Consider the following 22439-nt stretch of genomic DNA (forward strand, 5'->3'; position numbering starts at 1 on the left):
ACGGCGCTGTGGGACAAGAATTTTTCATGGTGGTGGACGGGAGATGCCATTTATGGGCATGCCCGATACAAAATTGACATGGGTTGCCTTTTAAAGGCTGATATTGATTGGGTAGCTGCTGTCTGGTGTGAACGAAAGGGGAAACCCGCTATGACACGGTCGAATCAGACATTGTATGTAAATGGGATGCAGTGGATATAAGATACCGACATTCTCTTTCTCTTTCTCTTTTGATAAGAAGAAGTTGTCACATACTTTCATGAGATTGATACGGGCTATCATCCATGCCATCGTAATCAAAATTTTAAAAGCGCAGTTTGAGTGCAATTTTGTTTGTTGTAGATATATTACATTATATATAAAAGGAGCTCGATTAAATAAAATTAGATTATACAATTTTAATATAGCAGAAATTACAAAATGCGAGAAGAGAGAGACAGAGAAGAGAAATAAAAATTTTAATTGAGCGAGATATATTACATTAATAATGATTAAATATATATTTTACATATATTTTATTAAATATATAATATTAAAATGTTTATAATATAATTTATGAAATGAATTTTTAATATGAATAAACATTTTTTAAAATATTATATAAATTATTAATAATATGGATTTAGATTATTAATAATTGGATTTAGGTTATTCAGTTGTATAAAAAAAATTTTATTTTATCAACAAAATTTCATTATATGTATTAAAGTTTATAAATTTTATAAAGATAAGCTTTTCGGATTAGTTTGAATTAATTTGGGGATTAAATTATTGTGGAAATTATCTCGATTATTTAAAAATTCGAAACTGTTGCATATATATATATATATATCGATGAGATAAAGTTGAACGCAAAAGGAGGCCAGGAGGAGATGAAGGAATGGATACGACATCACAGGAGACGTTGCACGTGCTAGAATATACTGCAAAAATTTTGAGGAGGTATATACAAGCAGAGTGACAGAGAGAGCAGATATCTGAATATGAGATCATACGGACATCCGGTTTCAGGAGTGAGCTGGGTTCACAGTGCGATTTGTCAATGGGAAGTGCGTTATCAGCGCGCGTGATGCCTCCCCATCCTCCCTTTACTAGTTCTCAACTTCCAGCTTTTGTCTCGCTTGATCTCTGACAGTTTCGTCAGAGGGACCTGATTTTTTAACGAACGCGAAAGTTCTGAGAAGTAGGTCACGAAGATTAACTTAGAGCCTGTCACGAAGAAGTAGAGAGGCAGCTGCTGTGTATCATAATTTTACTTATTAAAAATGTGTCGAGTAAAATATACGATTTTTTGTTTCATTTTAATTGGAAAGGATCTCTCGGAGGATTAATCACGACAATTTATTTGGACGATGAACTGGAAATGTGAAGAAAGATTTCGAGATAGTTGGACGTGAATTATTTTCTTCTAGGTGCTCCAGAAATTTTATAGATAAATATTTTAGGCAACCTCGATTGCAAATTTATTTAAGAAAAGTACTTAATATAGTTTTCACATCGATATTGCATTCAATATTAAAATTAATATATTATATTGATCTTCGTCTAGTATATTATAATTAACTATATATGTTAATATATGTATTAACCCTTCAGTGTACAGTGTGTACATACACTATAGGAACAATACACTTGGGTATGGCATATTTGATAAACTTGTGTGTGTGTGTGTGTGTGTGTGTGTGTGTGTGTGTGTGTGTGTGTGTGTGGTAAATATTTAACTAATTCAATTACTTGTAATTTTCATAAAAATGAACATATTCTAAAAAATTTTGTTTTTAATCGAAATATCAAACATCAAGCAACCAGGCAAATATACCTATATATACATTTAATAATAAAAAAATTATAAGTAATAGAAAAGGCATTAGAAAAAAATGCCGATTTGCCATATTTAAAAGTAAACTGAAAATTAATATTAAAACACTAATATAAGAAATGTTAATAATTCTAATGAAAAGAAGATTTTTTTCAATGAATGATATCGTAAAAATTAGAATGTCTGTCAATTAATTCTGCATGTCTTAAATTTTACGCGGAAATAATTTCGCGAGACGTATGATGGTAATACAGTCCGATGTTCGCTCGATGACAGACCGGAAATGCGTTTCACCCCCGCATTTTGCGATATCAAAAGAGTAGCAACGAACGCGTAGGACTGCAACGCGTGTATCCGTTTTGCGGTCATTATCGGTGCACGGTGTCTCTTATCAGTGTGCAAATTGCACCGGCAAAATATTCATAATATTCACGAAAATGGGGAAGACAGATGCTGATTATCGATAACATATCATCCTTCAAGATGTTAGAGGATAGTTCCGCTCTTAAAATCTAAATGTAAATATCTATTGAGCATTGAAATATCAAATTTTAACTGCTGAAAGTACATATTGTTCATTTGCTATAACAATGACACAAATAAAAAAATGAAATCCAGAAAAGTTTAAATTATTAAAATTTTGTATTTTAATTTTGAAATGCAATTTCGATAATAACGAATTGTAGAAGAATATAAAATATATACTTTTGAGGTATGCTTTCTTTCTTTTTCTTTATGTTTACACTCATTTTTGCAAGCAATTAAAAAATCCCAATTTCGTTATGTCATTGTTATAGCGATACGTATTGCATAAGAAATCATTGTTAATGTCTCAAAAATTGGAGTTAAATTTGATAAAATTTTAGATGAAAGTATTGCATAAGAAAATATTGCAATTTTAAAGAAAGAAACAAGCTCTGGGATATTCACTCTTATTAATTTTTTAAACCTTATAAATGGGAGATGATTATAATTAAAGAATCCTTTTCGTAAAGTTTGCATGAAAAGCACACTCGTTTGAACGTACATCGATTATGATAATGAACGCTTCGTATAAGGATTACAAAAGCTTAATTTTTAAATATCATGAATACTTTATGCTGTATACTTAGTTTCAAGCTACTACTTTACACTTTGTGAGGAACCTTTCTCTTAAGATACTGTAAACTGGAAAAAAACTTTAAATAAAACTTTCGATAATTTTTTCAAAGAGTTGTGCTGCAAAATGCATGAAAAAAAGGTATCGTTACGTATATTTCACGTAATATTAACACGTATAAATACATCTGTGAAATACCTGTGTAAAAAATTACTTGTGTAAAAATACATAAAATAGATATTTTCATTACGTTACTCGCTGCAATAAAATTTTCAAGAATAATCGCGACTGTAATGCATTTTTAGTAACTCGGGATGCATCGTCGTGTATTTTCTATAAGGTGCTGAATCGAGTTTCTCGCCAGTAAATTGTTGCAGCCATTTTCGACGTGGTGTCAAGGGACGGTGCGTCAGTTTAGCACGGTATAAGCTTCGGTATTGAGAAGAAGAACACGGGTCCACTGGCGCGGCATGAAGAGTGCCGGCGTTGAGGCGGAGATTTGTTTATCGGCGCTTAGATACCCTACTTTTCCGGACGTAGCAAAACAAAACGGTGGCTACACGCGCCAAGCAGTGTCCGATTCCCGCGTTCGTATCTTCTCTTTCATCGCGTGGGTGTATAGTCGGCCTCTGACCTCCTCCCCTTACCGCCCCGTTAAAATTTTCTTTGCTCTTTCACTCTTTCATCTATCCCGGGCACCCTCTCCCCGTCATCTCCGTTCGTTTTAATTAGAACGGTGCCGCATCGCTTGTTTTAACGGGCATTCGGGGGCAGTGAATTTCTCGGGGACGGTTTTAGACGCTGGAGAGAATGTGAAAATGAAAGTGTGACGCGCGCGCTCTAAAATTGCCGCTCTAAAAGCTCGCAGGGTTCGCTTGATAGAGCCCAGTCACGCAATCATTGGTGCTTTCTGGCGGTGTGTTTTAATAATTAGTCCACTCAACCTCCCCAACGGAGGATCAATGTTCCCTTTAATTTTCCCGGACAAGAAAAGCGAACCCTTAGGGTTTACACACACACACTCCTCTCTTCCAGTCGATTTTATACAATATGGGATAATAGGATCTAAAATATAGTCCATTTAAACAAATTTAACAGTAAAACTGTCGACTGTATCTTAAAGAACATGTTATTGAAATAATTATTTCATTATTATTCTCCATACCGATATTTTTATTTCTTTAATAACATGAAACTTGATTGGTTTTTTCACTTAATAAAAATAAAATCTTAAAAATTGAACATTTTTTAACTTGCTTATAGGTATTTGTTTAAAGTATAATTCAGACTGTATCTTAAAATGGAGGAGAAAAGCTACGATATTTTAAAACTTCTCAGTTTTTTTACTGACAACAAGAGAAAGGAATAAAAGATGTAATCTATAACAATTCTCTCATCTCAGTATTTAGAGAAAAGGGAAGGTAGCACTTGCTGAATGCATTGAAGATATTTATAATTGATCATGCCGATACACCGTTTTTCCCGAGAAGAAAAGACCTTCCGATGGAAGATTAGTTAAATCCACCTCGGCTTAGAGCAGTCGGATGCTGACCGCGATGGAAGCCCGCGTCTTCAGCGTGTCAATTTGTGTCAATCCTGGACAACGAGACGATGACGGAGACGGGGCTCGATCAGCCGCGCTGCTCGCACGTGGGTATGCACGTAATACGTAATATCTGGGTAATCGTTACGTAGATAGGGATCAATGCCAAAGCAGCGAGAAACGCGCGAGAGATGCCAGCAATTTATCATTAACGCCCACGTCTGGAAGCCGCCGGGCCGAATCGTTAACCCGAAGCGGTAGAATTGTGCCATTCCCACTACTCCTGCGGTAATTTCGAGAGCGAGGTCTGCAGCGTGCTCGTGTACAGCGCTCGGGGGAGCCGAGCCATCTCCCTTGGCCGGCCAGAAAGGACCATGACGTCAGTTCGGTCGTCGTTTTACGAGTGACACCGTATAAGCCATGCGAGGGAACCGATCCCCATCGTAAATTTCGATCGGTCGGTTAAATTTGCACGATGATACGTATGCTTTGAATTCATACTCGCCAATTGAGTCTAAAAAAATAATGGATAAAACAAAACTGACAAAATTCTTAAAGATACACGTATTACACGTATTTTTTAAATAAAATGAAGAAAATTATAAATTGGCAGCGATTTAGAACTTTAGGTTAAAATTATTTCAATAAGAAATAGATATGTATATTTTTTCAAAAGATAATTATGTTAAAATAAAAAAATTTTCATTGAAACTATAAACATTGTGTTGTTAAATATAAATATTGATTTTATTGAACTTTTTTATATGTACATAACATTCAGTTTTATATAGAAAATATAAATTTTCAATTTCAATCATTTTTTTAAGAGATTATACATTTTTAAAATTGTATGATAGGTGCAAAAAATTCGAATTTTGAATTATTTATTTCGGGTGAATTATTTAATCCAAAAGTTGTCAAGTTTGTTAATAAAACAACAAGATGTTTATGATTAAATAAAGTATACGAATTCCATCTACTAGAATTTATTATAAAATTAAATAAATTTTAAGAAATACGTTGTAATTATAACTTAGGAAAATTCTAACTGTAAAATGATGGAACTGATGAAAAGTCATCGAATCGAGAAAAAGACTGCAGGATTCAAAACAACCTCGTTCGATGTTTCTTCAGTTATTTGCTTCTACTGAAAGGGATCATGACGTCAGTTCGCGTCTGTTCATTTCAGGCTGACTACGTAAACTGACCAATAAGAAATACACGTTATGCTATAAATTAATGGTTTTCTCGCGAATGGAATAAACTTGCGTTAAAATGCGTTTAACGCGTGTTTCAGAATGCGTCGTTCAATTACATAATATACAATGAAGATGACAGAATATTTTAATTTACTACAAGCACTTTAATATTGTGTTAAGTTAACTCTAAAGAGCACAACAGAAAATAGCAATTTCTATTTAAAATTATTTAAATTTACTTATAAATAGTAGAAGTAAATATATAATTTACTTATAAATAGTAGAAGTAAATATATAATTTTTAAAAATAAAATACTTTCCAGAAAAAAAAAATGTTGGTGTAATGCAAAGAATAATTTCTGAATTATAAGTAATGGAAAACGAATTGAATTATAAAATTTTGTTTTATATTACAATAAAATCTTAACTTTATTTATAACCTTTATTTAATCTTAAGTTATTTTTTAGTAGAAAATATTTAAATCTGATTTTTACATAGATATTTAAGCAAACATAAATACAAAATTTTACCAAGAAAAGAGACTGCTATCTCTAAAAAATTCATAAGTTTATAAAAGGCATTCTTATATATATACTTTGCCCTGGTCCCGTCTGTTATAATTTTCGTTATGATATAATTTTATCTTCCTGAGTCCTTTCTCTCGTCGAGAGAGTTTGAAATAAGATACAATCGCCACTTGGGCTCGTCTCAGGGAAACTCTCCACCGAAATTCCCCGATCGCACGTACGATCTCGAACTGCAATCTCCTTAAACCTACGGGGAATCCCTTCTAATCCCAGAGTCCATCAATGTCCTCGTCTTACGACAAAGTGGCTTAAAGACGAGGAGTAGATCCCGATATAGGCGAAAGCATTAAAAATCTCAGGAAGTCCGATAAATCCGAAGTTGCCGAGGAAGAGGAGAGAAAGGAGAGGCGACGCTTTCTTTTTTTTATTTCTTTAAACAGAAATTCACGAGAACCTCGTAAATCAACTCGACAGTGGTGACCGGTACGACTGCAGCTCGCCAGAAGGTACGAGATATCGTACCTGTGCATGCGGCTGTATCTCTTCTCTTTGGCCAGCCAGAAAAGACCGTGACGTCATTTTACCTTCCAGAAGCGAGAGACACGCCTGATGTAATCCGCGCGCACATGCCGAGGCGCGAAAAAAGGAGTAACGAGGAAGCAGCAGAGAAGACTTGCCGCGGTAGGAAGAGGAAGAAGAAAAAGAAGAAAAAGATGATGATGAAGGAGTGAACGCGTTCCCAAATCGACGGCCGTTCATTACGGCGACAGAATGTGTAATTCGTCATGCCTCGCGCCTTTTAAATGGCCTCTTCGCATTGCCAAGCGATAAGCTCGCTCCTCGCTCTCTCTTCCTTTCTGCAGACTTATCTCTTCTCGACGACCTGATTCTCACTGTTTCTACTGTCCATCGATTTTTATCTGTTTATCGAATTCGAAATTTCGACATACAAATGAAAAAATAAGTCAATAATTTATAAAATGCAGTTTAAATAACAACTGTCTTTATAAGAGAAATATTGTTTTGAATAAAAGAAATTTATAAATTATAAATAATCGTAAGTGAAAATCGACCGATAAATTATCAACATAAATGAAAGAAGAAAGTCATATTTGGTCAAAACGAGTCTTGGTGTTTAATAATATTTTGCATAAATTGGAGATTAAAATTCATGCAAAAATATAATTAAATAGCAAGATTGGGTTTGACCAAACCTGATTTTACTCGCTGTATTTTATAAATTCTATCTTCATATTGCCTTCAGTCCAAAATGTGAACTGTGAAATTATCCACTTTACATTTTTCTTATACTTGTAATCCCATTAATTGTAAAAAAATGTATAAGATATATAAAGCATATAATCTCTCGCGCTTCTTTTTATTCATATAAGTAAGTAGTTTATTTTGTAACTTTTTAAGTCTTTCTATGTAGAGAAATGATCTTTAAATTAAAATTTCCTTGGAGCGAAAATGTATGTAATTCGGATTTTCGTAACTTTTATGAAGATTATAATTATAGGCTTTAGCAAAGATGCAAGACATTATTGACACATACCACGGTGGAGCGATCGATGTAATACAATTAGCAAGTGATGTACGCCGCTAATTGAGAATGTGTGACATGCCGCGCACCGTTGTAATTGGCGAATTGTAGCACACGTGGCAACACATCGGTCCGTAGTAATAACTAGAATTTTCGTTCTTGCGTAATTTGGATTTACGATGAAGGTGGCACTTCCTGTCTGCGCTGATCGAAAGTTTTCTGAAAGTGGACTGTTCGCGACGCATCAAAAAGACGCGACAAGTCTCTTCCGGTTATCGATGTTATTTTTCTTGAAATTTCTTCGTCAATTCCAGTTAGATTACGAAACGCACGCCCACGATAGAAAATAAATCATTAGAAAGTCTAGTGTTAACGTTTCTTTGTGAAGACATTTTTCTTGGTTAAACGATGAAGAATCTTCATGAAGAAAAATATGAAGTGAAAGAAAAAGATAAAACTGCTTTACAATTATAAAAGTAAAATACAGCTTGCATCCCCGAATAATGACTCAATAATAAAATAATGCACTATATCGTATATATATATATATATTCATATATATATATAAATATCTCAAACAAAATTTTGTAATTGTTAATATTAAATAATATTATATAGAATTCTACTTTAGATTGGTCAAATCAAATATGCCTTTTTCAAATAATTTATTTATTTCTGGAGTGTCTTGCATATTTATCAATTTTAATCAGTAAAGCTAATTGAATATGTACAAAGTAATTATAAGGAATGTGTGCACGTGTAAGATGTCAAATTATAATCGTCATGTAAAGCATTTAATTTAAAGTTTCAGTTACGAAGATTGACACCGTCCTATTTCGCAGTCCACACGCGAATGAATAATTTGCACGATTAATAAGCACGAGATGTGTCGACCACGTTTGTACGTATACCAACACTTTTCTCATATCGAGCGTAGCCGTTTTATTTATTCGTGACATTTCGGTAATTGCGACGCTAAATCGTTCTACATCCTGCGTAACGACGCGATAATAATACGGTTGCGTGATTTAATTTTATAATTCTAAATACAAATTTCTGCAATCTTAATTAACAAAGTTGGTATTGTCCGTTTGTCTTTTGTAATCATCGCTTCTTTCACAGAATTGCAATGTAGAATACTGAATATAAGGCGAATGTGTTCGGAATTTGCAATTGATTTTAAAGCAAAGAATCTAGGATTCTTAATTAAATATTTAATTTAACGTTAATTAAAAGTTTTAATTAAACTTCAAATTCAGCTCTACATTACTTCTAAGTTACGTAAATATTATTTTAAAATTCTACTGCAAATTTATGATCAACTAAATTTATATTGCAGTTTTGTAACAAATTACGATTAAATGAGGATTAATTAGGTGAGAAATATTTCTATGCATGATTTGTCAAAATAATTTAGAAATGCAGCGCGTAATCTTGAATTTGGGAAATCATAATTGCCGGCGATTTGCGTGCCGTTTCAAAGTAACAGAGCTCATCTCGTGTTATATCATATTGCACGGTGTCGCGCATCGATGCTGGTTGACAAATTGCGAAACAGCGGATTTGCAGGCTTTGTGTAACAGCACGTTGGTAGTGCGGGCGGCATCGTGGGTGTTCGTCCGTAATTCCTCTCTCGTGTTCGCGATCTTCCCTCTTCCTCCGCATTTGGAAGCGTTCTGTTTCTGGTCGGTGACGCCACGGTGTTTCTTTCCTCCTTCTCATTTTTTTTCTGTCGTTTTTTTCCTTATTTTCTGTCCCGTTCGTAACATATGTAGCGCGGCGGACAATCGCGTTCGAATGGAGAGAATCGAGAATGCGACGAATATACATCTGCTGTTCTCATCATGAGCTTCTTTTTTTCAACCCTTCCGCTTAAGACGACCCAATTATGGAGAGATGCTTCTTTTTTTCATCTCTCTAATGATCGCACACGTAGCTTCGGAGATGCTCGATATTGCCGTTCCGGTTCACGAATTTAAGTCATTATTTAGCATTTGTGATTTTTTAATAGAGTGGAATATTGGGCGGAGTAATCATGTAACTCATTTCCAGAGTCACTGCAGCAATAAGATGCCTTTGTGCAAAGGAAATTTTGCCATTTTACCATAAATATTTTTATTTAGAAATACTTTAAGTAAAATATTTTAAATATAATTTTTTTAAAAAGATAAATTTACAACTTTTCATTTCTGATGAAGAAGTGGTTCGGAGTAAGGATCTGTTATTGACAACTTTAAGTGCTGAGAGATAAACAACTATCCGATCCAATGGTTTCTCTAAATTATTGTAATATACAATATTTGTTTCAAAAGAAATTAAATCCTATGAAAACGAACACAAATGATGTTAAGAATGAAGAATTAATTTTTTTTAAATTTAATTTGGCGCCACTTCTCTCTTATTAATACGCCTTTGTGTAGTGCACAACTTATTGTTTGTGGCGGGCCTGTTCGTTTTGATTCAGAAAATCTGAGTGATTGTTCTCTTACTTAATAAACTAAAATTTGATTTTTAAACAATTTAGCAAAACAACACCGTATTTTTATCGTTGTGCTTGCTGTTATATATATTAATTAATTGTTAAAACAGATATCTTGCGGAAATAAACGTTAGTATATTTATTTAAAAAAAACTAAATATTATTTTATTAAAGTTATTAGTAACGGTTGCAAATAAACGTATTGCGTTTGTAAATAAACATGGGTCGCGAACTTTAATTAAAACGTAAAACACTCGCTTATAAAGAAATTATTACCATTGCAATTGGTTTAACTAGCAATTGCATATGGATATATGCAAAATATATACGTATAATTATTGCAATAAAAGTACATAAGAAAAGTAATTTTTGTAAAATAATTAATAAAATCAATTGTTGCAGAAGTTTTATGTATATAAATTCGCATTGTGTAAAAAATATCTTACACAAAATTAATAAATATCTTGTTTGACAAATATCGCATTTTTAAAACTTTCTAAAAATATCAATTACAGGAAAAGAACAAACTTCCTGAAAAGAAACGAGTCGATTTTTAGGAAAAGTTATACGCAACGGTTTATTTAAATCTTCCGATATGGAAATATGAAATGAAACCGGTTTTATGTCAACACTTTCAGCAAATAGTTTCAAGTTCCATATCGTAAATTAGAATCTTTTTGTATTTTGCATCGTCAATGTTGGATTTATTCTAACTAAAAGGCTCATCTTTTCGCATTATGTGATAATACTATTACGTAACTAAGTGATAAATATAATGTATAAATAGCATTCATAAATTAAGCAAGTTTATAAAGCTGGAGTTTCCTGGACATCTCACGTAAGTGATGAAGGGTTAATAACAAAATCAAATAAATTTCTCTTACTCGGTAGCCCTTTTCTCCAGTGGCTCCATACTCTCCTGCTGCTCCTTTCTCGCCTTTGGGTCCGGGAGGTCCATCGGGTCCGATATCACCTGGGTGTCCTTCCGTTCCTTGAGGCCCAGGTACCCCAGGAAATCCTGGTTGCCCTTTTATTCCCTTACAATTGCATTTGTACGAGTCTTTGCAGATCTGTAACACATTGTAAATATTATCCATTAGAGGGAATTTTTGTAAAGAGTTCGTTACGTAGACGTGTCTCTTTTGTCGGGATCGATTTCGATGAAGTTTTAAACCGACTTAAATGCCACTGGATTTCATCGATAAGCGGTTTAACTCGTAAGCCGATCGTGATCAAATCTAAGCAGGATTTATGAAATTTTATTTATCCTGAAAACGCATAATACTCGAAAAATAAGAAACTCTTAGAAGAAAGCTCCCGCGAAGTTTAATATCTCTAATTTTATGCTCGAAAACACCACTTTATTAATGTCGAACGTTGCAGCGATAATTGAGAAATATGTACGTTCTACGCACTAACAGAAAACGTATATTACGTAACTTGATAAATTAAATTTATCTAGAATGGAAATAAAAAATCTGAAAATAGGACGGATCTCGTTGTGAGGGCAGCGATAAAAATTGATTAAAAATTTTGTTATATCGTTAAAAAATCCGAATCGAGGATAGGGAAGAGCACAAAGGAAGAGCACATTGATTGCGACCAGTGGCGTAAGCTTATAAATGAAATTGATCATAAACTGAGATTAAAATAATGTAATATTAAGGACATTTGTTATATTTTCTTATATTTTTCGATATAAATATGAATATTATAATTTAACTTTAATTTTGCGGTTTTTATTTATTTCTTGAAATTGATGAATTTCCTTTTTAAATCTTAAACTTTGTGAAGCTATAATGCCTGTTTAATGAATAAAAATCTCGCTCTTGAACAACAATACAATTTTGAAAATATATACAGTTAATTAATTCGTACACGAAAAAATTATTTTTCAACAAAATGATTAATTGTTTGATAGAGAAATGTTCATTTAATGGATCATGTATAAAATAATTTTCTCTAATTAGTTATACAATATTATTTTTAATTAGAAAAATTGTTGATGTGGAAATTCAAGCAAAATAATAAAAAAATATGATTTTTAAGTTATTTTGTCATGAATGAGTTAAATAAATATTATTCTATTAATTATCAAAAATGAACTAACTTAACTTTATAAAAATCATCAAAATTGTCATAACTTAAAAAGAGTAGTTTCTTTTAGAGTTGTGAAACAAATTTTGATTATTTTAAGAATATATTTGTTTTTTGCCGATTATTTGATAAGTCAATAATTTTTTGCTAAGTAAACTAGTTTTTTCTCTTTTGTAAGAAACTTAATTTTTTTAATTGTGTCATTTTTGAAATAAAGGAACGATATATATAGTACATATATATATATATTAATTAAATTAAATTGTTCGATGGTACAAGTTAACGAATTAACTAATTAATAGCATAAGTGTATAATCCATGACTACGCCATTGCATCACGAAGGCCGCGCTCTATTTGAATAACGTGGAAGAGAACGAAAACGGAATCGTGCTTCCACACATTTGCCTTGTAGATGAAAGTTTTGCTTGTGTCAACGACGCACTCCGGGACCGAGCAGGCTCTCAAGGAACGCCGTTCAGGAATCATTCCTCGTTATTCTTTTCTCCCATTTTCTTGCTTATCTTGCTGCACATGCCTCATTTTAGTTCCGCAGCTTATGACACTTTATAGTTTGTCTCAAAATATGATGCGCGCAGCAGAAGCAGAGCGAGTATATTTTTTTATAAGACTCGAGGATTACCATGTTTGAGGAGTAAAAAGCAATTGAAGAACATAGGCTAAAATAATTCAAGGACTATTTTCTTTAAATTGGAAATAACTTTAATAAAAATAAATATATGAAAGAGATGTAAAGAATTTCTAAAAGTAATATTTATTATTTCTATAACAAGTAATACGAAAATTTTCTGTATTATAAATCATACGGTTTTCATTGAAAGTTTCAAGAGTACTATTTACGATGTAATTTTAATTTATTGAAGAAATTTATATAATGATAAAAATGCTTACAAAGTGACAAATATAAGAGACTTTGAGAGACTTTTAAGCTTAAAAGCTTTGTCGTATCTCAAGGCTATTTACTTATGCAATGATATAATCGTTGCTGTATAATCTCAATGTCACTATTACGCTACTGCGAAGAACGATGTCGTTCTACTTAAATATCGTAAAAGAGTAGATCTGGGAATGTAGTTGTATAACATTGCACAAGAATATAAATGACGAAAGTAATTTCTTCTCCATCGTTGACTAAAAGTTTTCATAAAGTGGAGAAAGTATATTCATTAAACTCATTTCGATAAATTAAATATAAAGCAGATTGGGGGAAGTAGGTCAATGTGACATTTACATTTTCGATTATGTACTTTCGCGCTGTAATCTGCTTATTTGTCTGAGGTAAAAAATATCTCTATTTTAATATAACGCTTTTAAAAGTATAATATGTTTCAACAATAAAATAATGTTTTATTTCATTTCATTAAAAAAAAATTATGTAATTATTTAAAAATATAGTCTAAAAATATAATTCTTAACAGTTTTATATTAAAATATTCTTTCTTTTAGCGTCTTGATAAAATTAATAATATTTACCACTTTTCAAGTAACCGCTTGAATTGTATATATCTTCAAATATAAGACATGAGTTAAATAAAAGTTCTAATTTATCATAATGTAATGCAGCAACAGTAATTAAATTTTTACGAGTCTTAAAAGATAAATTATCTTTAAGGAATGGCGCACGAAAATGTCAAATATATCTAAATACGCGTTGCTACTTGGCGAAGCTGCTCACGTACAGGTTATCCCGTAATTATCCCGTAATATCAATATCGCGCCGTCAGCGTAATTCATGCAATTAACTTAAATGCGTGCGATGGCTTATCACGGTTCCTCCTGGCAATCTCGACGAACGCAGCCAAGTTAATTCCGTGTGTCTTCTTCTTCCTCAATCTTCTTTTTTTTTATAGTTAAAAAAGAGTATTTCTTATTCAGCGAAATAATATAAAAATAATAAATAAAAAATACAATAATATACAAAATATTGTTTAGCTCTTTTCAGTTTTTCAATTTTTGAATATGCAAAAGCCGACTGTAATGACTCTCGTCTCTTACTTCGAAATTTTGCCAACATCTGTCATAATTACGATGTCTCGCGAGATGCGTCTTATGCATTCGACCTCGGTGCGTAACGATATCCTACCAAATATGTAACGCAGGCGGCACTCTCCCTGTTTCCACGCATCGACGACATGACGTAATCAGCACCAGCCCCGCCGAGGAGGAATCTTGCAGCTACGCCGTGACATAATTCCGCGATTACGCGCGCAAGAGGGCGATCCGCAGGGAATTATGCCTCGTTTGTGCGTCGCGATACAGTCGACTTCACCGAGAAGGCAAACGTCTCTCACGAGAATGCTCTGATTTTGTGGAATAGATGGTATGCATCTCATTCAAGCGTTTTGCACATGTACCTAAGTGGTTGAACGCTATCTCTTACGCGACATAACTGATTATGAGAAGTAATCGTTATCTTAATGTATGACTCCTTTAACAGGAAAATTGATTTTTTCTTTAAGAAAAATGTAAAAAGACTTTAATATCTTTTTAACGTTCTAAGAAATGAGTATTGATTTAATTAAACCGTGGTTTAAAATCCATGCTGTGTTAAATCCACATCTTTCTGGTGTTTATATCAACAATAAGAATTATATTTAACACTCGATGGTGTAAATCCACACTCATATTTTTTAAAGTAAAGTTAACAATTTAAGACCTGTTTTATTTTATAATTTACTTTTATTTAAAATCATACAGAAGATTACGATTTTAAAATTTATAATTCTTTTTTGTTATTAGAAGAAGTTGTTTATAGAAATTTGAGATTAATTGGAGATGATTTAACTTAGATAGCAGAATACAGTAAAATAGAGGTCGTGCGGGGTAACATTTATGTTAGGTCACAGATTAGTGTCAAGTCGTAGATTAGGTTAGTGTCAGAGTGGTCAAGGTTTCCTTTGATGTATTTTCTTCTTTATCAGAAAAAAGAACCCTTATATCGAAGCTTTTTTTCTCTTTTTTTAGAAAATTATCTGTTATCGCGGAAGAACACACTTCTAAAATTTGTCGTACTATTTAAAGGATTATGTCACATTATCTCATTTATAATCAACTCAGCGTCAATAAATCAGAGAAAATTTAGGGCTTTTGATGTATAATCTTGTTTAAAATTACATACGCACTTCCGCAGAGAAGTACGAAACCATATGGCATATGGTTTCGTTTAAGAAAACCGGCCGGCATAATCGCCACGTTAAAGATGTAGTGCGGCGAGTATAAGTACATGAAGTGTAAGTACACGCGAAGCCTCTCCTTTCTCTTGGTTTGACATACACGTTCTCAAAAGAGTTAAGTGCGGCCGCGCTAGCCGTTTTCGTCGAATAGCGGACGTTTACGCGAGTCTATGGTTCCAAATATTTAGACTTGCCCAGAGGTTCGTGAACCCCGATTCCAAATTTACACCATTACGATACACGCTCTCCTATTACATCGAAGTTTAATCCCGCACTTGTGTAAAACGTCTCGCTTGACACTCGAGTATCTTCGCGTTCAAAAATTATTCTGGGAATCGAAAAGTAGTTTCTCTTTGTAAGATTTTTAGCCGTTTTTCTCTGTAAATAAATACATATTCATAAATACAGATAATAATATTATAATATAAATGCTGTAAAAATTTTACTTGAGTATTTCATATAGGTATCTATGCACGTGTGTGTGTATATTAAAAATTTAATATGTAAAAATTTATATATACAATATTTATACACATATATTAAAATGAATTATTTTTAATTGTATATCTTCTAAAACATCAATGGATTGACGACAACAGGTAAATTCTTACGGTATGTCGCAACCAGGAAGTACTTGTGACGATAAAGCCATTTATTCGAGACTACTCAGTACGTGCGTCCCGATGCCATTCTTGATTAGTTGTGGATCGCCAACGCGACGCCCTCGCAATTGTACGTAGCGCCACGATAACGATAATGCACACGTTTCGAACCTTAACTTCGCCGCAAAATGGCCTGTTCGCTAATCGGTTTGAGTTCAGGAGGGAATCAACAGGTGTATTCGAACACGACAAGAGATATAGTGAGATAGATAGATAGATAGAGAGAGGGGGGGGGGCAGAGACAATAAATGGTACAAAAAATGTCATTAACATTTTTTAAAAATAAAATCTTTTTAAGAGAGAGAGAGAAAGTAGTGATCAATGATACATACTTTGTTATCAATTTACTAAAGACAATAAAAAACGCTAATAATATAATAAACAAATGAAATAATGAAAAAATTTAGAGAACCCAGTTTACGCTTGAGATGATATTTTAATACTTTTTTAATTTGCGCTGCAAGGATTAATATCTATAGCAAAGATTGCAAAATTATAAAAATATAAGTTAGCAACTGGAAATTAAGACGAATCATGATTGATCATTAAATAATTATTTTAAGAAGGCTAATTTTTATCACCAGACGTGACAAATTTATTATGCGAGTCAGATTGTCATGTACACAAGGTCCTTCGACGTGTACTCATAAGATAAGTATGAGGATCGATATAATTAAAACAAAATAAAACGAGATGAAATCGTGGCGCAACGGACTCCGACACCGACATTAAATTACGGTCACATTTAACGCGTAATACTTCGGCGGGACGAATCAATATAGCCATCTCATCTGGTCGCTTTAAGCAACTCGTCTGTGCCTCGCCCTGACTCGGTTCGACCGGTTCATTTGGTGGCGCGGCCGCGATATCTTCGTGATATCGACAACGCCAAACTTTCTCGCCGAGTTTGCATTGCATTAATCGTATGCAAAATAATGGTTGGACATTCAATATGTTTTCTCGCAGAATTTGCAATTGGACTTATTTTAAATTATCATTTAGATTTTTGTGAAAGATACGAAATTTAAATTAAATTGATGCTATAGCGGAAGAAAAACGTATCAATACAACTGCGAGAAAAAATTCCTAAATTTTAATTTCTTTATATCACTCGATTTTTTCGTGCTATTAAATGAATTTACATGTTTGCAGAATGGCGTCTATTTATATAAATAAATAAAATGAATTTTTATAACATTAATATAAATCAGAATCTATAATTTCTCATATGATAAAGCGAAAGATTTAAATTAATCAAGATATTGAAAAAATTAAAGTATATTTTTTAATCACACCTTTTAAATTTTTTTGATTAAACTAATAATATATAAATTTATACAGTATTATTATATTCCAAATGATTTCTAGTGCGAGGAAAAATCAACAAAGTTTTGCTCACCTTTTTAACATATGCAAAAAATGTCATTAGTAAATGTCGCTCCATCGATTGAATTACATTATTTGCTCAATTTTTTCATGCTATTAAACAAATTTCCATGTTTGCAGAATATCATTCATATGAATAAATACAATCATTCATATGAATAAATCTTCCATTTTATTTTAACATTATAAATTAAAATCTGCAATTCGTCATATGATAAAGCGAAAGATTTAAATTTATAAATCAAGAGATTTAAAATTAAAGTATATATATATATATATATAGATTTTGTTATTACATCTCTCAAATTTTTTTTAATTCATCTCTATCGACATTTCTAAAGATAAATGATTAAACTTTTAATATAAATTTATGCGATATTTTATTTCAAACGATTTCTAGTGCAAGAAATCTACGAGGTTTTACTCGCCTTCTCAATAATAAATGTCGAAAATATTATTAATAAATGTCGCTCCACCGATTATATCGAACGAGCAAGCGAATGATCGTCTCTTTGGACTTGACAGCTCAAGGCGCAAGGATCAGTGAGGCAGGATCCTGTGCGAAAGGCAGAAGGGCAATGTTCTCTTGAAATCTGCATAACGTGCAGTAATCTCAAGCGTCCTCTGGTTTGGCCGGATAACGTCGTTGTTCGCAAAAAGATACGCACATCGCGATGTCTTTCTCATCGTTTCGAACTGCTCCTTCTTCTCGTTCGTCTCATTCTTTCTCTCTCTCCTCCTTCGTTCTCTTTATCTTCTTCGGTCCAGTATATTTTTTTTCTCGTCTCATCGATCTCTGCCGCTTTTTTGGCCCAGGTCCTCCTCTCGTTCTCTCTTAACGTGTCTCGGACCGTCGCTTCGAGTAAAGGCTGTCGCGCGCAGAAATATTTAAGGACTTGAGACGGCGCCGCTTGAAAATCAATTCGCGAACAGGAGAGTTATTAGGTCTCCGTGTTACTTTTAGCTGCACTTTTTTACATTTCTTATGTTCAAAATGAAACGAGTATTATAAAAAGAGAAGATGCCGGAAAAAAAGGAAGCGGAGAACGAAATCATGGCAAAAAGACACAAACATAATTATTGTATATAAATAAAGAATTTTGAATATGTTTGTGATTTATAAAGAAATCAAAAAGTTCAATAAAGAAAAGTCTAGATATTTAATCAAATCCTAATTCGAGAAAAAAATAGAAATACAAAGGAAGGAGTCTAAATAAAAAGATGAGATCGCAAAAAGGATGCGAAAGCAAATAGTAATACGTTAACATCTTGTGATTGAGACTAATTATTAAATCTTTACAAGCCTAAACTCGATATCTTATCAGGAAAATACTTTGACGGAACAATGTCAACTCACTCTTTGATCAAGTTATTCAATTGAAATAAGACACTTAAACATTGATTATAATAATAAAACAAAATTAACATCATTTTGCAAAGTTATAGAAATTATTTTTATCTTTTGAGAATATTTCGCGCTGTTCAAGTGTAGTATGACACGAATAAGATTTGAATATTGCGTCAGGGATATCACTCTTTGAGAGATTATTTCAGTATTAGATTTCCTCGCTTCACCGTCAGATCTTCCCAGAGGACATACGTACTGGCTTAGGTCAGCTTATGACCGTAATCATGCGTCTCATTCGCCGAAGTACGGCCGGTGTAAGTATTGACCCCCATAAAGGATCCACGTGTCGCCGTATGTGAACGCATGGGCGCCTGCAATGAGGGATTTAATCGAGGGTCCGTTAGACGGTCACGAGAATCGTGTTTGGATACCGAGAACGAAGCTTAAAATAAAATAAAAAGATACATAACGCTAACAGAAGACACGATGCCGAAAACACGATTGTGAGCGCGCACAATAAAGCCAGATTAAAAAAGTTATTTCAATTTCTAAAAAAACTGATAATTTATATTTACTTCATAAAAGAACAGGAATCTGTAGTCATTAGGGCTATGAAATATAAACTGGGATAGAATTGCAATTTTTTTCGTTAAAATAAAAAAAAATAGAAAAGTTTAATAAAAGAATTGAAACATACGACATAAAATATAGAATCTGTGTGCATGCACACAAAGAAATAAAATGTATTTTCTTTATTCAAAGGAATAAAAATATTCAAAGTCATATATTATTTGAATAATTATATATTTATTCCGTCAGCATCTCGAAGAAAATATTTGCAACATCATTGTGCGAAAAAAAATTTCGCGAGCGCCCATGCATCGACCTCTGCGGTTAAGCGAGATGAACCAGAGATTCTCCGCAGCATCCTTGAAGGATCGATCGAGAATCTCTACAAGTATTGAGAATTCGTGGCTAAGCCGCGAGGGTCGATCCCTTTAATGATACCGCGTATTATCTCATGCGATATCCTTAAAAAAGCACAGGAATCTGCCCAAAACATTTCGAGGGAACACATGAAGGACTTCATTATATGAGCATTGTATCCAAAACGGTACATTATCGCCGAACTTATAATTTCTGCTGAAAATAATATACTTTACGATAATCCGTGAGAGAATTTACAAGATTTTACTTGCAGCCTAAAATTGATGCGCGAATAAAATAATAAACAGTTAATTAATTAAAATTAGAAATATAATCATATAATTTTAGAACTTTATCTTAGAGTTTTATTTTAAAAATTTTGAGTATTTTCGTATTCTGAAGAGAATCTGAAGCAGCCATTGTGGATCGTGCGATACGTGACACCTATTTTGCAATGTTTCAGATGCAAGTTGTATATTTACGTATCATATATATATATAATTTTTGTTTTGATGTTACACGAATCGCCAGATTTCGATTTGCACGGATGAGAGACTAGAGATCGTTTGTCTGCGTAGCATCGAAATCTGGACTCGGCAGAGATTATACCGGTTTCAGTTCTCGCTAAGAGGAATTCGCCGAAGGACTGAACGAACGCCGCTGAGAGGCAGCGCTTCTCGTTCTTTTTTATTTATATATATATCGAGTGTCTTTCTTTATGATCCCGATGAAATCGTGTTGCGTTTAATTACGTGTTGCAATAAGCATTGCGTAATATTTATATTACGAGATTTTTTTCACAAACAGTTCGATGCATAGCATTACTCAATTTGAGATATCACAAGAGAATGTGAAATAGTGTAAAATATGTATGTTACGTATCTTTATTAATTTACGATCAAACGGTAGTAAAATCTGTAATAAACAATAATTATACTGCCAATTTGGAGAAATTATAAATCTACTTGTGTTATGAATTCTAGAGATATCGTGTTCGTTTTGTAATTTTATATAACATCTACAAAAGAGATTAATTTTATGGAATTTGCAAAAAAAAACTTTCTTTACATATTTATTATATATTCACTTCAGAGACAAAATTAAAAAAAAATTGATTATTTTTTATCCTATCTGTTTTTTATATATATATAGAACTTGTGATCCTTTGTATCAAACTATAATATACGATCTTGATATTGAAAATAACGGCAAAAAATTGTATAATCGGGAATGTGTGATGAGTTTGCAGCACAACGCGAGAGATGGGACGCTGTCAATGATTTATGATCGCCGGGGTTAACGAACACTATAGGATGCATGCAGCGTGGCATGAAATTTTTTGTGTCTCTTCTCTGCTGTGAAGTATTGATGATGGCGTGAAAGCTCGTAATTTAGCTCCGCGAGGTGGAATGTTGTAAATATATTTAAAAGGTTAATCGTATTAAAGCTCCGAGTGAAAAATAGACTTTAATGGAGTTCATTAGTACCTGTCTTTACAAACATTTAAGACACGTCAAGAGAAAATGCATATTGACTTTTCGTGATCAAAAATAGCAGCATCGTATTACACGTTTCCGACATTTGTATACAATTTATATCATTAAAATATTTAAAACATTATTTTATCGTAATTTTTTATTGTAATATATGTAAAGTCAAATTTGTAACTTCAAATTTATATTATTTATATTTATGTATATATTTATTTTATATTAAATATAATAATGATCATATCCATCATATTAACATTATATTGTACAATAAAAGAAATAAATATTAGAGTCATTATTTTATTATCAAATTCTATATAAAAACTTAAAAATTAAACTGATATTTTTCTGCATTGACTCTCGCAAATAAAACTGAAGATTACTTTTAATCTAAATTTTATTTAGATTAAAAGTAATCTTCAATTAATATTAAGTTTAGTTAATACTAAACATTATTTTCAATGTATAGTATTTTTGTAACTATTAAACATCATAATCATCATCTTTACAAAGAAAAATGATAACAGTTCGGAATCGTTAGATTTATCAAGAATTGAAAAAAGGAGGAAAGCTTTTGTCAACAATGAGTATTAAATCATATGTGTTCAAAGAGTATCATCGATATTTATCTTCCAGTTATTTATGATATTACATCAGACATTAAAATAAACCGCATCGCAGCATCGCCAATCCGCGGATGAAGAGCAAGGTTTTCTGCGTTACACGCGTTGCGTACATGGATTGTATACGCAGCGGCAAACTCATCCGCGTTAGCGTTTCCATCCAATTTTAATCACTCGCACGCGTTTCCATCGCGGATCAAATGTCAAGTTTAGCGTACTCGCCTAACTCTCGCGTATTATTAATCGCGACGCGGCGCCTTCGTTGCTGACCGTCGACCCCGACTTGATTTCGAAAGTGCAATCATTTATCGAGCCTATGATCGAAATTCAGGGCCGCTGGATTATTAGCTATGCCAACAAGTCGCTGTACATAATGTAATTAAACATCAGTCGATGTTGATTTTTTTTTACTTCATGCACGTCGACGTATCAATGTACATGTTTATATACGTATATGTTACATCACTGTCAGCTGTATTAGTTCGTTGAAGCGCATTGTTGGAC

The 22439-nt window shown here is 32.8% G+C and overlaps 1 protein-coding gene across 1 annotated transcript in view; it reads right to left on the bottom strand.

Moving 5' to 3' along the window:
- LOC108721540 (collagen alpha-1(IV) chain) overlaps nucleotides 1–22439 on the bottom strand; it is a 56413-nt gene that overhangs the window by 20316 nt on the left and 13658 nt on the right. Inside the window, exon 2 of the mRNA XM_018446136.1 lies at nucleotides 11095–11280. Within this exon, the coding sequence (XP_018301638.1) occupies nucleotides 11095–11280 (186 nt within the window). The remainder of the gene's footprint in view (nucleotides 1–11094; nucleotides 11281–22439) is intronic.

Source organism: Mycetomoellerius zeteki, unplaced genomic scaffold, assembly GCF_001594055.1.
Source record: "Mycetomoellerius zeteki isolate Tzet28-1 unplaced genomic scaffold, Tzet1.0 scaffold174, whole genome shotgun sequence".
Lineage (NCBI taxonomy): Eukaryota > Metazoa > Arthropoda > Insecta > Hymenoptera > Formicidae > Mycetomoellerius > Mycetomoellerius zeteki.